The sequence below is a fragment of the Pongo abelii genome, chromosome 1, assembly GCF_028885655.2.
Source record: "Pongo abelii isolate AG06213 chromosome 1, NHGRI_mPonAbe1-v2.0_pri, whole genome shotgun sequence".
NCBI lineage: Eukaryota > Metazoa > Chordata > Mammalia > Primates > Hominidae > Pongo > Pongo abelii.
The window spans coordinates 216307072-216322209 of NC_071985.2; the positions used below are offsets into that span (position 1 = coordinate 216307072).

General features: G+C 47.6%; 1 protein-coding gene across 1 annotated transcript in view; it reads right to left on the reverse strand.

The window, feature by feature from the left end:
* PADI3 (peptidyl arginine deiminase 3) overlaps nucleotides 1-15138 on the reverse strand; it is a 39417-nt gene that overhangs the window by 13630 nt on the left and 10649 nt on the right. The window contains exons 3-9 of the mRNA XM_002811405.3: nucleotides 12711-12783; nucleotides 9209-9270; nucleotides 6434-6551; nucleotides 5313-5438; nucleotides 2835-3013; nucleotides 2258-2361; nucleotides 2062-2173 (exon numbers count right to left, since the gene is read on the reverse strand). Of these exons, the coding sequence (XP_002811451.3) occupies nucleotides 2062-2173; nucleotides 2258-2361; nucleotides 2835-3013; nucleotides 5313-5438; nucleotides 6434-6551; nucleotides 9209-9270; nucleotides 12711-12783 (774 nt within the window). The remainder of the gene's footprint in view (nucleotides 1-2061; nucleotides 2174-2257; nucleotides 2362-2834; nucleotides 3014-5312; nucleotides 5439-6433; nucleotides 6552-9208; nucleotides 9271-12710; nucleotides 12784-15138) is intronic.

Sequence of the window (15138 nt, forward strand, 5' to 3'; positions counted from 1 at the left end):
GCTCACCAAGTCCCCTGTCCCAAGCATGTTTTGTGCTTGGAGGCGGAGAGGACCGAGGTCAGGGTGCCTACTGACTGGAGGAGGGGCTGGAGGCTCAAAGAGGGGGTGCACTTGTCCAAGGTCGCACAGCAAGACAGAGGCCGGAGGTGAACGAGAACATGGACACGACCTTGGGGGTGTCCCTGTGAGTACTGGGCCAGGGCAGGTGGACACAGAGAAGCCCTCACAGTGGCCTGAGTTGGATCCATAAATGTGCCCAGGTCAGTCCTGACCCCTCTGGTTCTGGAGGAAAAGATGGCCCCGTGTGAATGAACTTCACGTCCAGGTCCTGCCCTAAACTCTTTATAAACATTAACTCCATTCATCCTCATGACATGCCTAGGCGTGGGCACCATAATTATCCCATGTGACAGATGAGGAAAATGAGGAACTAAGAGGTCTAATTATTTATCCAGTCCGGGCGTGGTGGCTCACACCTATAATCCCAGCACTTGGGGAAGGTGAGGCGGGAGGATTGCTTGAGGCCAGGAGTTTGAGACAACCCTGGGCAACATGGCAAGACCCCATCTCTACAAAAAATTAGCTGAGCCTGGTGGCTGCACCTGTGGTCTCAGCTACTCAGGAGACTGAGGCAGGAGGATCACTTGAACCCAGGAGTTCCAGGTTGCCAGTGAGCTGTGATCACGCCATGGCACTCCAGCCAGGGTGACAGAGAGTCACTGTCTCCAAAAAGAAAAATAAATTCAAAATATATTAATTAAAAAAATAAAGAAATAAAAATTAAAAAATATTTGTCCCAAAGCTCACAGCTAGTTAGTTGGTGGCACAGCCAGGCTCTAAACCTAGCCTATCTTGCCCCAGAGTCCTGCCCCAAACCCTCTCACTGGACTGACCTCCAGCCAAGAGGAAAGCTCCTTAACTTGGAATTCAAGGTCTCCCATCTCAACCCTTGCCTTTCTCAGAACCAGTGCCCTGACAGAGGAGAACACACAGGGTTCTCTCTCCTGCTCCCACCCCTGGGTTTTGCGCATGCTCAGTCTCTGCCAGGACCACCACCCTGTACAGCCTGGTGCTTGGCAGCCTGAGTCCCAGCACTGCCTTTACCAGCTCTGTGGCCAGTCATGCTCCCCTAAGAGCTCCTGAATTATGGGGGACTTACAGGGGGTTATCAAGAAGACGAAATGATGCTATGCCTGGCCTGCAGAAAATGCAGCATAAATGGTAGAAGTCATGTGCCCCCATCTGCCAAATCTGGTCCAGCTCAGATGCTCTCCGTCCTGGAGGTCTTCACTGATTCCCTGGGCAGAGGTGATGCTGCATCCCCTAAACCCTACTGGTGCTTTGCTGGTACAGCCTCTGCACCCTAGATATTTCTTTTTCTCTCTCTCTCTTTTTTTTTTTGTTGTTGCTGAGGCTGGAGTGCAGCAGCACAATCACAGTTCTCTGCAGCCTTGACCTTCCTAAACTCAGGTGATCCTCTGACCTCAGCCTCCAGAGTAGCTGGGACTACAGACACACGCCACCATGACCTGCTAGTTTTTTAACTTTTTTGCAGAGACAGGTTTCACCATGTTGCCCCAGCTATACCCTGGATGGTAGGAGCAGGTATTTTTGTAGCAAGCATTCTGCACAACAGGGTTTCTCAGCCTCCACACTACTGAGGCGTGGGACTGGATTATATGTTATTGAGGGGGCTTGTCCTGCGCACTGTCTGCAGATACTGCAAAACGTCTCCTGGGGACACATCACCTCTTGATGAGAACCACTGGTCTCAGCTGTTGAAGGCAGGGAGTGTGTGTCTCACACCTGTGCCACCCCTGTGGGCCTAGCCTAGTGCCTAGCCCAGATCCGGTGGGTGAATGGGTGTTGAATCCAGGATCAGCATGTGTCTGGGTCTCCAGAAAGTTCTGGAGAGAAGCCTCTAGGTCTCACATTAGAAAGGGCAGCAAGTTCCCTGGGGAGCACCCAGGTCCTCCTGGATGTTTCTCAGTGGCCCCCAGATGAAGGCCTCTCCCTCCAGGATGGCGTCCTTGCTGGGCCCTGCCCAGCGGCTGTGGTTACCTGGATCCAGCGGTCGTTGCGGTTCTCGGCCTGTGGGCAGATGGTCAGCTTGCAGCCGGCCTTCCTGGCCAGCTCTGCCACCGCATCCACAAAACACGTGTTGTTCCTCACACTACGGACAAGCCCAGGGAAGAGGGGCTCAGGATGGAGCCGGGGCCTGGGGGCCAGAGGGACCACCTACTGCCCCAAGACTCACCGGCACACATACACCTCTAGGGGCGGCAGGGTGCTGGGCGTCATGATCCAGGGTGCCACTCGGAACACCACGGTGTCAGTGAAGATAGGGGATGCCGAGAAATCCTGCAGGGGCAGACCAGGGGAGAAAGAGCACTGGACTTGGAGTCCAGAGGCCTGGGGGGACTCTGAGTCCACCACTGTGGTCCATAAGAAAGCCCCTTTGCTTCTCTGCAAGGTGGAAACGAACCAGACGGGTGGTCAAGAAGTCTGGGGTCTTTCACACCAGTGATGCCTGGTAGACTTACCAGGAATGGAGCCCTCCCCACCGCCCTTTATTATTATTATTTTTTTGGAGACAGGGTCTTACTTTGTTGTCCAGGCTGTGGAGCACAGTGGGGTGATCATGGCTCACTGCAACCTCAGCCTCCCTGGGGTTCAGGTGATCCTCCCACCTCAGCCTCCCAAGTAACTGGGACCATAGGTGTACACCACTATACTTCGCTAATTTTTTTTTTTTTTTTTGTAGAGATGGGGTTTTGCCATGCTGCCCAGGCTGGTCCCAAGTGGAGCCCCTCTTGAACCCCCTCTGTCCCCACCTCGTTGGAGTCGTCCAGCAGAGTGACATGGAAGGAGATGAGTCCTGTGAAGCTGGCATCAGGGAAGGACAGGCCTTCCACGAAGAAGCGCTCCTCATCCCCATGGAAGCAGGGTACCTCGTAGGACACCTTATCTTGGCCCAGCACATGCCTATAGGCCTCACACGCATCCTCAGGACCTGGAAGGGGAGGGAAGGGGTGGCTGTGACTCCCTGTGGGCCCAGGGAGCGTGAGTATGAGGGACAGGAAGAAACCTGCAGCCTCACCAAAAATTCCAAGTCCTCCAACAACTCCCTCCTTTCACCTCCACTGGCAAAGGAGAGGACAGGTAATACACAGTGGGGGCACAGCTGGGGGAAAGGGTCTTCCTTTCTAAGACTGGCACTCATGTCTTTTTGGAGCACAATTTGGCAGCATCCAACAAAGTAATGTTTACCCCGAGCCCAGCAATTACACTACTAGGTATCTTTCCTACAAAAATACATCTACAGGCTGGGCATGGTGGCTCATGCCTGTAATCACAGCACTTTGGGAGGCCGAGGGCGGTGGATCACCTGAAGTTAGGAGTTCAAGACCCACCTGGCTAACATGGTGAAACCCTGTCTCTACTATAAACACAAAAATTAGCCGGGCGTTGGTGGTGCACACCTGTAATCCCAGCTACTCAGGAGGCTTAGGCAGGAGGATCGCTTGAACCCGGGAGGTGGAGGTTGCAGGGAGCCAAGATCACACCACTGCACTCCAGCCTGGGCACAGAGCAAGACTCCATCTCAAAAACAACAACAACAACAACAACAAAAACAACAAAAAACAAAACAACAATGACAAACAAACAATAAAAGGTACAAACTCACATAATATTTCTGTATAAGAGTGCTCGATATTCATTAATTCATCAAATATTTACTGTGCAACTGCAGTGCACCCATGGGGCACAGTTCTGGACTTGAACAAAGCCCCTGACCTCAAGCAACCTGCATTGTTATAAAATCAAAACACTGCAAACCACTATGATGTTCAGAGAACTGTGTAAGTCACAGCACCTCTATACTTGGGAATATTATACAGCAGTGGAAAAGAAGGAAGTAGAGCTCAATAAATACCAGGAAAGATGTGTGGGATTATTACTTAATGAAAGAAGCCGATTGGAAAGCAGCATATGGACACACGCTGGAGAATGTGTAGAATAAAGTTGGGAAGCGCACATCCCAACTCGTTAACAGTGACAATCAGATTCAGGCCAGGTGCGGCGTCTCACGCCTATAATCCTAGTACTTTGAGAGGCCAAAGTGGGTGGATTGCTTGAGCCCAGGAGTTCATGACCAGCCTAGGCAGCATGGTGAAACCCTGTCTTTACAAAAAAAAAAAAAAGATTAGCAGCGTGTGGTGGTACATGCCTGTAGTCCCAGCTACTCGTGAGGCTAAGGTGGAAGGATTGCTTGAGCCTGAAAGGTGGAGGCTGCAGTGAGCTGAGATCATGCCACTGCACTCCAGCCTGGGCAACAGAGCAAGACCTTGACTCAAAAAAATAATAATAATAATAATAAAATAAAAGTAAGATTTACAGACAGGGGTAGAGAACTCTCAGGTTTCATTTTCTATACTTCCATATTGTCTGATTATTTAAAAAATAAGCGGCCAGGCACGGTGGCTCACTTCTATAATCCCAGCACTTTGGGAGGCCGAGGCGGGCAGATCACAAGGTCAGGAGATTGAGACCATCCTGGCTAAGACAATGAAACCCTGTCTCTACTAAAAATACAAAAAATTAGCTGGGTGTGGTGGCACATGCCTGTAGTCACAACTACTTGGGAGGCTGAGGCAGGAGAACTGCCAGAACCCGGGAGGTGGAGGTTGCAGTGAGCCGAGGTCGCGCCACTGCACTCCAGCCTGAGCAACAGAGCGAGACTCTGTGTCCAAAAAAAAAAAAAAAAGCATCTTATTTCTTGTATACATTTTTAGTTTCTCAAAGGCATTTAGATTTTTACTTGTATTTCTTGTGATTTTGGCAGACTATGTAAAACAACAGCCATCTATATTTGGGGGGAATACAAACTGAATTAATTGGGCGAAATCTATGGTGTTTGGGGTTGGTTTTACAAAACTTCAGCGAGACAGACAAAACAGTGATAATTGTTTAATCTGAGTGACAGGCACAAGGGGATTCATAGCACTGCTTTTTGTGTATGTTTGAAATTTTTGATAAGAATTTCTACACATGCTTAAAATGTATTTGAAAAGGTCATTCATCCAATAAAATGACCTCAGGCCAGGTGTTGTGCTGGGGGCACCAGTTCATCAGTTCCAAAGCCCCAAAGCCCCTACTTCTGACTGTTCTTACTGTGACCTGCCACCCACTAGGGCATCTCCTGGAGTGTGAGCAGGACCTGCCTATGGCCCAAGGCAGGAACACGAGGTTCCCTGGCAGGCAACCTGGCAACAGGGCACAGATGGCAAGGGGGAGTGGCACAAACTCACCGCAGATGTGGAAGACCTGTGCCCGTTTGGCATCATAGCTGGAGGTGTGGAGGACAAGTTTGTGGTCATCAAAGAGGGCTGCAGGGCCCTGCACCCGCAGGATCATGACAGACATGTCTTCCAGGTCTGTGAAGCCAGAGTGGTAGTGACTCAAGGGAGTCCTGGCCCCTGGCCCCTTCCTCTGTTGCCCGGCTCCCTCCCCAGGTCAGTGGGTATCAAGACCTGGGTCTCCCAGCCCTAGCTTTGTGAAAACTCTGGAAGCCATCAAGAACAAACCACAAAGACATCTATGCTCTCCTGGACTCATGTTTCCTCTATTGCCCAGAGAAACATGAAGTGTGGCATAGCCAGCTGGTGTCTGACACACAACAGATGCTCCAGAGAAGCAAGGAGGGTAAGGCTATGTGGGCATCGTGCAGGTAAGGGTTCTGGTCTCCATCCCAGCATCACTCCCTGTGACCCTGGACAAGCCCCTCCTTTCCGGAGCCCCAGCATCCCCATCTCCAATGGTGCCCACTTCAGAAGGCAGCCATGGGCATCTCCCGTGGACAGCACCTAGCACACCCCGTAATATTGCAGCTCATTCTCCATGGGGCTGGAATTCAGGACAGATGGACTTAGCAAGAGGTAGGGGGTCACAGAAATGCAGGCCAGAGGTGCTGAAGGAGGAGGCCCAGATTTGGGGTTGAGAGGGGAGGCCCCGGATCAGACACAGTCTTCAGGGAGTCTCCTGGCTTCTGAGTCTCAGCATCCTCATCTCTAAATTGGGGTGATGATACTGTCCCACTTGGATGATTCAATGAGAATTTGGGGAAAAGGCCTGGCACACAGTAGGTGCTCATACAATGCTAGCATCCTCTGCTCCCCTGGAGGAAGAGAATGGCGAGGTGGCTCATTTCCAGAGCTTCTGCCCTGGCATGTGAGTGCTCGCTGGCACTAGAGACACGAGGGAGGGGCAGCTGCCAGCCTGAGATGGGTTTTGAGGAGCATCGAGGTATGTCTGGAGGCTAGCGCTCTCCCCTGGACTCTGGCCTCAGAGTCCTGCCTGTGGGTTGGAACTTCCACGGGGTAACTGAGCAGTGACCCTGGACACCCAGGGACTCAGGCTGCCCCAGCCTCACCTTGCAGGCAGCGCACGTGCTGGTCACAGTTGTCCTGGACACCACAGCTCGGATCATCACGGTCACAGTTCACCAGCAAGATGCCGCCATACCCACTGGGCCCCCAGACCCACTGCCGCTGCCAATGGCAAAACACAGCCAGTGATAAGGGCTCAGATGAGACCTGTGCCTCCCTGCCCAGGAACCCCAGCCTGGCCTGTAACCACCCCACCCTGTGAGGCTAGGTCCACGTTCTCAAAACACCTCCTTCTCAAGACACGGCAATGGCAATGGCTCTCTGTTGCCCACACCATCCAGTCCAAAGCACAGAGCTGTCTTTCATGGCTGTCTGTGATGGGCCTTCAGCCAACATCCTCTTTCTCAATAGGCAACCTCCTGATTGTAGGACCACACGCCTCACTCTGTGCTCATTCCTCCATTAAACCCTCCTTGGTTTTGCTCCTGCCATTCCCTGCACCTGGAACGCCCTCCCTCCTGCATCCCTTCAGAGCTCAGCTCAAGGGTACGTCCCTCCAGGAAGCCTTCGTCACCCACCCGGCCCACCTCGACCTTCTCCTCTTAACTCCCAGGGCACCAAGTTCCAACATAATTCAGTCCCAAGTTCTTCAACAGTTTCATATTTGGTTTCTCTTCTCGCCTAGGTCAGGATCAGCACATTATAAACTGTGGGCCAAATCTGGCCTACTGCTTGTTTGTATAAATAAAGTTTTATTAGCACACAGTCACATCCATCCATTTATGTATTAATCTGGCCTACTGCTTCTTTGTATAAATAAAGTTTTATTAGCACACAGTCACATCCATCCATTTATGTATTAATCTGGCCTACTGCTTGTTTGTATAAATAAAGTTTTATTAGCACACAGTCACATCCATCCATTTATGTATTAATCTGGCCTACTGCTTTTTTGTATAAATAAAGTTTTATTAGCACACAGTCACATCCATCCGTTTATGTATTAATCTGGCCTACTGCTTCTTTGTATAAATAAAGTTTTATTAGCACACAGTCACATCCATCCGTTTATGTATTAATCTGGCCTACTGCTTGTTTGTATAAATAAAGTTTTATTAGCACACAGTCACATCCATCCGTTTATGTATTAATCTGGCCTACTGCTTCTTTGTATAAATAAAGTTTTATTAGCACACAGTCACATCCATCCGTTTATGTATTAATCTGGCCTACTGCTTGTTTGTATAAATAAAGTTTTATTAGCACACAGTCACATCCATCCGTTTATGTATTAATCTGGCCTACTGCTTGTTTGTATAAATAAAGTTTTATTAGCACACAGTCACATCCATCCGTTTATGTATTAATCTGGCCTACTGCTTGTTTGTATAAATAAAGTTTTATTAGCACACAGTCACATCCATCCGTTTATGTATTAATCTGGCCTACTGCTTCTTTGTATAAATAAAGTTTTATTAGCACACAGTCACATCCATCCGTTTATGTATTAATCTGGCCTACTGCTTGTTTGTATAAATAAAGTTTTATTAGCACACAGTCACATCCATCCGTTTATGTATTAATCTGGCCTACTGCTTCTTTGTATAAATAAAGTTTTATTAGCACACAGTCACATCCATCCGTTTATGTATTAATCTGGCCTACTGCTTGTTTGTATAAATAAAGTTTTATTAGCACACAGTCACATCCATCCGTTTATGTATTAATCTGGCCTACTGCTTGTTTGTATAAATAAAGTTTTATTAGCACACAGTCACATCCATCCGTTTATGTATTAATCTGGCCTACTGCTTGTTTGTATAAATAAAGTTTTATTAGCACACAGTCACATCCATCCGTTTATGTATTAATCTGGCCTACTGCTTCTTTGTATAAATAAAGTTTTATTAGCACACAGTCACATCCATCCGTTTATGTATTAATCTGGCCTACTGCTTGTTTGTATAAATAAAGTTTTATTAGCACACAGTCACATCCATCCGTTTATGTATTAATCTGGCCTACTGCTTCTTTGTATAAATAAAGTTTTATTAGCACACAGTCACATCCATCCGTTTATGTATTAATCTGGCCTACTGCTTGTTTGTATAAATAAAGTTTTATTAGCACACAGTCACATCCATCCGTTTATGTATTAATCTGGCCTACTGCTTCTTTGTATAAATAAAGTTTTATTAGCACACAGTCACATCCATCCGTTTATGTATTAATCTGGCCTACTGCTTGTTTGTATAAATAAAGTTTTATTAGCACACAGTCACATCCATCCGTTTATGTATTAATCTGGCCTACTGCTTCTTTGTATAAATAAAGTTTTATTAGCACACAGTCACATCCATCCGTTTATGTATTAATCTGGCCTACTGCTTGTTTGTATAAATAAAGTTTTATTAGCACACAGTCACATCCATCCGTTTATGTATTAACTGTGGCTGCTTTCGCACTATAATGGTAGAATTGAGACCATATGTCCCACAAAGCCTAAAATACTTGCTATGTGACTTCTCATGGAAGAAGTTTGTCCACTCCTGACCTAGTTTATGAGTCCAGAAGGTCTTGATCCCACAAGCCAAGGCCTAGCTCAGGGCTGGGTACCTCCATGCCTGATAATTCATGGTGATGATTTTTCTCCTGGTGAAAGAAGATCCCCAGCCATGCCTGGTTTCTGTTTTTGGCCCTTGGTCTCGGCATCAGCTGGGAGGCAGGGGGATACCTGTAATGGCCTCATCCTTCTTAACCCAACCTAGAGCAAGCTCCAACTGCACTCCTGCTTCCTGGGCCCAGGCAGAGATGCTTACCTTGTCTACAAAGTTCCCGTCTTGCCTTCCCTCATAGTTCAGGTCGCAATCCAGAGAGATGTCTGTAAGAGGAGGCAGAGGGTAAGTCACTACAAGGTTCCCAGGAGCCCAGGGCAGGCCTTGATCTCAGGGCTTGTCTGGGGCTGGGCAAAGGCAAGCCATTTCTAAGGAGACACCATCCAAGGGGTGAGGGCATCTGCACCCTCCGGGCTGGGGAAAGAGGCCTGAGGCAAGAAGCAGGGTCACAGCAAAGGCCCAGGACAAATGCTGCCTCCTCTAGGAAGCCTTCCCTGACCACTTCCTATCTGCATCCCTGCAGCCCTTGCAGTCCCAGGCATGCCCTGAACTGAGCCCAGGTCTCCAGGAACATTCTTGTCTATATAAAGCCGCCTCATCTCCTTGGAATGGAGTAGCAAGCCTGGACTTCGGTGTCAAACAGATGTGAACATGAACCCAGGTTCTGTCACCTACTGGCTGGTGTCCTCTCTGAGCCACTCACAGTCCCCAAATCCCACCCCCATCCCACCTTCTTAACATTTATCCCTAGATACTGGGGGAGATTTCACAATGCAAATGGAGCATTCAAGAGGTCAGAATCAATCTTCCTGCTCTGAAAAAAAAGTAGTCCTCTTAGTTCTTAAAGAAGAAGCAGTGAGGAACAGGGAGGGAGAGAAGAAAGAATAAATTAGACAGGATTTTTTTTTTTTTTTTTGAGACAAGACAGGGTCTCTGTGGCCCAGGCTGGAGTGCAGTGGCATGATCATGGCTCACTGCAACCTCTGCCTCCTGGGCTCAAGTGATCCTCCCACTTCAGCCTCCTGAGTGCTGGGACTACTGGTGCATGCCACCATGCCCAACTAATTTTTGTATCTTTCATAGAGGCAGGATTTCACCATGTTGCCTAGGCTGATCTTGAACTACTGGGCTCAAGTGATCCACCCACCCCAGCCTCCCAAAGTGCTGGGATTACAAGCATGAGCCACCACACGTGGCCTGAAATGATTTTTAAACATGTGAAAAAATACTCAACCACCATGCAACAGGTGGATAAATCTCACAAACATAGCATAGGGCAAAAGACGCCCAAAGCAAAAGAATATACATGATATGACTGCATCCACAGAATATCAGACAGTAAAACGAGACCATGTCACTTGGGTATTGCATTCAGGAGATAAAACCATAAGGAGAAGCAAGAAAATACTTATCACAAGATAGTGGTTACCTGTAGGAGAAGGAGGGAGTTATGATCAGAGAGGGACATTGAGGGGACTTTGGGGTGCTGGTAGTGTTTTATTTCTTGGGCTACTCTTAGGTTTATTTCCTGAGCTATTCTTTGATTTGCTTTGTAATTATTCGTGTGTGTGTGTGTGTGTGTGTATACATATGCTTTATACACATATGTATGTAAAATAAAGCTTTATGTACTTTTCTGTCTATGTTATTTTCCAATGATCATGTGTGTATGTATTTGGGCTGCAGATGGGGAATGCCCAACCTCACTCCTAACTAAAGAAAGGCAAAGTAAAACAACAGTGAGATGCCAACTGATTGGCAAAAAGGGAAAAAGTTGATAATGCAGTGTTGGCAAAGCATATATGCAGTTGGCAGACATGTATATTGATACAGTGTTTTTGGAGAGCAATTTGGCAATATCTATCAAGTTAAAAAATATAGATTCTCTATAACCTAGAAGTTCTGCTTCTAAAAAATGCCTCCTACAGATAAAGCATTTTCAACTTCTTTGCTAATTGCTTCTCAAGTGTGTGAGCCAAAGCAAACTCCCACCCACTCCTTTGTAAGGAGTTTCCCAGCTCCACAACCTTGGCAATGCTCAGTTAGGCATCTTTTAATTTGGGTTTTGATCACTGGGGCTTTCTCTTCTGTGAATTGCTTATTCATGTTTTTGCCCATTTCTATTATTTTTGTCCTTTTCTTATTGACTGGAGTTCTTCATATTCTATATGTACCAAGTCAGCCGTATGCATTGCAGATTTCTTCTCCTAGTTCAGTTCAACTTTTTACTTGTTGTCTGTTGCATATAAATTTTTAATTTTAATATAGTCTAATTTAGCAATCTTTCCCCTTATGGTCTTTGCACTTTTGTTTTGCCTTGTTAAAGAAAATCTTTACTATCTTGAGGGTACAAAGATATTCTTTTCTAAAAGCTTTACAATTTTGATTTTCACCTTAAGATTTTTAACTGATTTGAAGTTTATTTTTGAGTATGGTGTGAGGTAAGGCTCCAAGTCCATTTATTGCCACATGATAACCACACAAGCATGGGTCTGTCTCTGGGTTCTCTATTTGCTCTATTGCTCTATACCAATTTCACAATGCCTCAAGTACTATAGCTTGAAAAAAAAGTCTTGATATTTGGAATTGTGAATCCCTCAACCTTATTCTTCATCAAAATTGTCTTAGCTATTCTTGACCTTTGCTTTTCCATACAAATTTTAGGATCAGCTCTGTAAAGTTATATTAAAAAGCCATGTTGGGGCTGGGCATAGTGGCTCATGCCTGTAATCCCAGTACTTCGGGATGCTGAGGCAGGCAGATCATCTGAGGTCAGGAGTTCAAGACCCGCCTGGCCAACATGGAGAAACCCTGTCTCTACTAAAAATACAAAAGTAGCTGGGCGTGGAGGCATGCACCTGTAATTGCAGCTACTCGGGAGGCTGAGGTAGGAGAATCGTTTGAACCCAGGAGGCAGAGGTCGCGGTGAGCTGAGATTGTGCCATTGCACTCCAGCCTGGGCAACAAGAGCGAAACTCCTTAAAAAAAAAAAAAAAAAAAAAAAAGCCATGTTGGAATTTCTGTAGGAATTTCACTGAATTTAGACTGTTTGATACTGTCACAGAGCTCTTAGATCTGTTATGTTTTTTCATTTGTTTGTTTTATTCTTTTTTCTCTTTGGGTTTCAGTTTGAGTAACTTTTATTCACTTATCTTCAAGTTCACTGATTCTTTCCTCAGCTGTGTCAAGTCTACCGGTGAAACCTTCAAAAGCATTTTTAAAATCTCTATTACTATGGTTTTTATGTCTAGCATTTCCATTTGACTCTTTCTTATCGATTTTCTTCTCTGTTGAAATTCCCCATCTGTTCATACATATTGTCTACCTTTTCCACTAGAACCCTTAACATATTAATCACAATTACTTTGCATGCCCTGTCTGATAGCTCCAACATCTGAGTCATCTTGCATGGATTTTATGTAACCATTTGTGGAGGCTTAGCAGAAAAACTTCAAGCTGGCAAAAGCAAGGTCTAGTTCCATGTCTATAGTATGCTTCAATTTGCTTACAGAAGAGGGGGGATATAGAGGTATGTATGTGCTTTCATATATAAGCACAGCGTATCTCTAGAAAAGTGCTGGGTTTGGGGAACTAGAAGTCTTGAGTTGGAGGGAAGGAGGTTTAATGTTCAACGTATACTCTTTTGTACTGCTTGAATTTTTTAAATGTGCCCTTGGCCACACCATCAACATGGCCCCCAACTTACCAACACAGGTGAGGTAGAGCACCGCGTAGGCCAGGGGCAGAGGCTCGTGGCTGGAGTGGTAGGAAATCTGAACCTGTGGAGAGTTGGGCGCAGAGTAATACCAGCAGAAGCCCAGAGCGCCTGCCCCAAAAGATAGCTCTCAGGGATCTGGTAAGGAGGGGAGGGGGCCCCAGGAACCTTGCTCTTTCTTTAACCTCCTCTGTGCCATTTATTTTTCTGTGTCTTGGTTGGCATATCTGTAAAATGGGAGCTATTTGTGAGAGCTTCTCTAGAGACTTGGGTCTCAGTCCCTCCAATAACCTACTCTGGTTTTTGACAAGCTCTTGCTCCCCTTTGGGTCTCAGTTTTGCCATTTGTAAAATAAAGGGTTTGGGCTGGGCGGGGTTTAGGGACACTCTCCAAGCCAACATTCTTGTCTGTGGGACTCAGACAGGCCTGGGCTTGAGCCCGGCACCTCTGGGCATTCTATGACCTTGGCCAAGGCCTCTCACCTACCTGAGCCACCTCAGTTTTCTCATCTGCAAAATGGGAAAAGATCTCTATCTCTATAGGTCTCTACCTCAGAGGCTTGTAGTGCAGCTTGGAAACAATACATGTAAAATACTGAGCCCATAGGAAGTGCCCAAGAAATACTAGCTACTGTTATCAGTGGACAGGTGGCATCATGTGGGGTGGGGGGTGGTTAAATGCAGGGCTCTGAGATCAGATGGCCTGGGCCCAGATTCTGGATCCCCCACTTTTGAATATCCCAGGAAAAGTTACTGAGCTTCTCTGGGCCTCAATTTCCTCAACTGTAAAGTGGGGATAATAATAGTTCCTACCCCTTAGGACTAATTAGAGGCTGTGAAGATGAAAGGAGTCATATATGGGGCATGTGCAGCTTGGCGCCCGGCCCACAGCGAGCACTCAAGAACTGTTAGAGGGTGAGGATGAAGATGGCGAGGATGATATTTAGTTGGAGGCAGATGAATCCAAGGCATCCAAGTTCCCTTTAAAGCATGGCCCTCCCTTTGGGGTATTCCCTCCTGACATGGGTGTCTCAACTCTCTGCTTCTGATGTCCGAATCTCAGCCAGAGGGGAGGATCTTGCAGGGGCCACTCACCTCCTTAGTCCTGGAAGCCCCTAAATCCTGCAATTACTGACCCCTGTGTGTCAATCACCAGCAGTGATGCTTGCCTCAAACATACAATTACTGGGATCCTGGCCAAAGGCAGGATAGGGAGCAGGGGTATATGGCGGGCGAGGGAAAGAGTGGGAGAGGCTCTGAACTTCCTCCATCCCACCAGCCATCATGGCCAAGGAATTCAAGACGGGGGGTACCCACACCGTCCCCACTTCAACTGGCACCAAGGTGGGGCCCCTCACAGGCTGGCCGGTCCTCTTGCACTACCCCGGGACTCTGTTCTGACTCTCACCAACTCTGCCACTCGCTAGATCATGTGACTTCAGGAAAGCCACACCCCTTCTCCTTCTTAGTTTTCTTGCCTGTTAAATGGGTTCATTGGGTCCTGCCCCAAGTGCCTCATGGAGCTCAGTGGAGATGCTCAATTCAGATGCATGGCTGGGAACAGAGGTGGGGGTGATGGAGGGAGACTGCCCCCCAGGGGTCAGGCAGGTCTGCACTGAATTCTAGCTCTTCTAACCATTAGTGTGCGGTCCCGGGACAGTTACTCTGAGCCTCAGTTGTCCCATCTGCGAAATGGGCAGCAGTCCCCTGCCTCTCTGGGCTGCCGTGAGGGCTGGATGAGGTCATGGCTGCCCAGTGCCTGGCACGTGGTCAGTGCTCCTTAAAGGGCCAGTTTCTGAAACGTCACTTCTGACACAGAGTGGATCCCACTGCTCCCACCCTCCAAGTCCTGGTCCCCATCAGCCCTCAAAGCGAACATCACCTGTGCCAAGCTTAAAGGCCACCCATTTCTCCTGTGTGTTAAATGTCCCCTACCCTGCAAATAGGGTCAGGAAGACAGTGGATTAGGGACAGCAAAGCACCTTGGGGAAATGCTGTCACCTAGGAAGGGGGTCTCCCCGGGCGCCGGTGTCCCTCCCCTGTCCCTGCTTTCTCTGTTTCATTCAAAGTGGCAGAGATCCCCTAGTCAACCCTCAGCCTACATATGGGGAAACTGAGACCCAACTCAGCAGAACTGGGACAACTCCTTCTCCAGGGGGTCTTGGGAAGCAAGAGAAGGAGCAACACTGGCTCCTGTGGCACTCCACAGCAATGATAGGAGGCGGGGGTTATGGTTATCTCATTTTACAGATGGCAGACAGAGGCCCCAGGGGATGATAAGGCTTTCCAAGGACACATGGTATGTGTCTGTAACTTGCAGAGCTGGGATTCAAAACCAGCAGTATGGCTCCAAGGCCAGGCACTTACCCACTGTGCTGCCCTGCGCTCTGGAGAAAGAATGTTGGGCCCTTCTAGAGCTA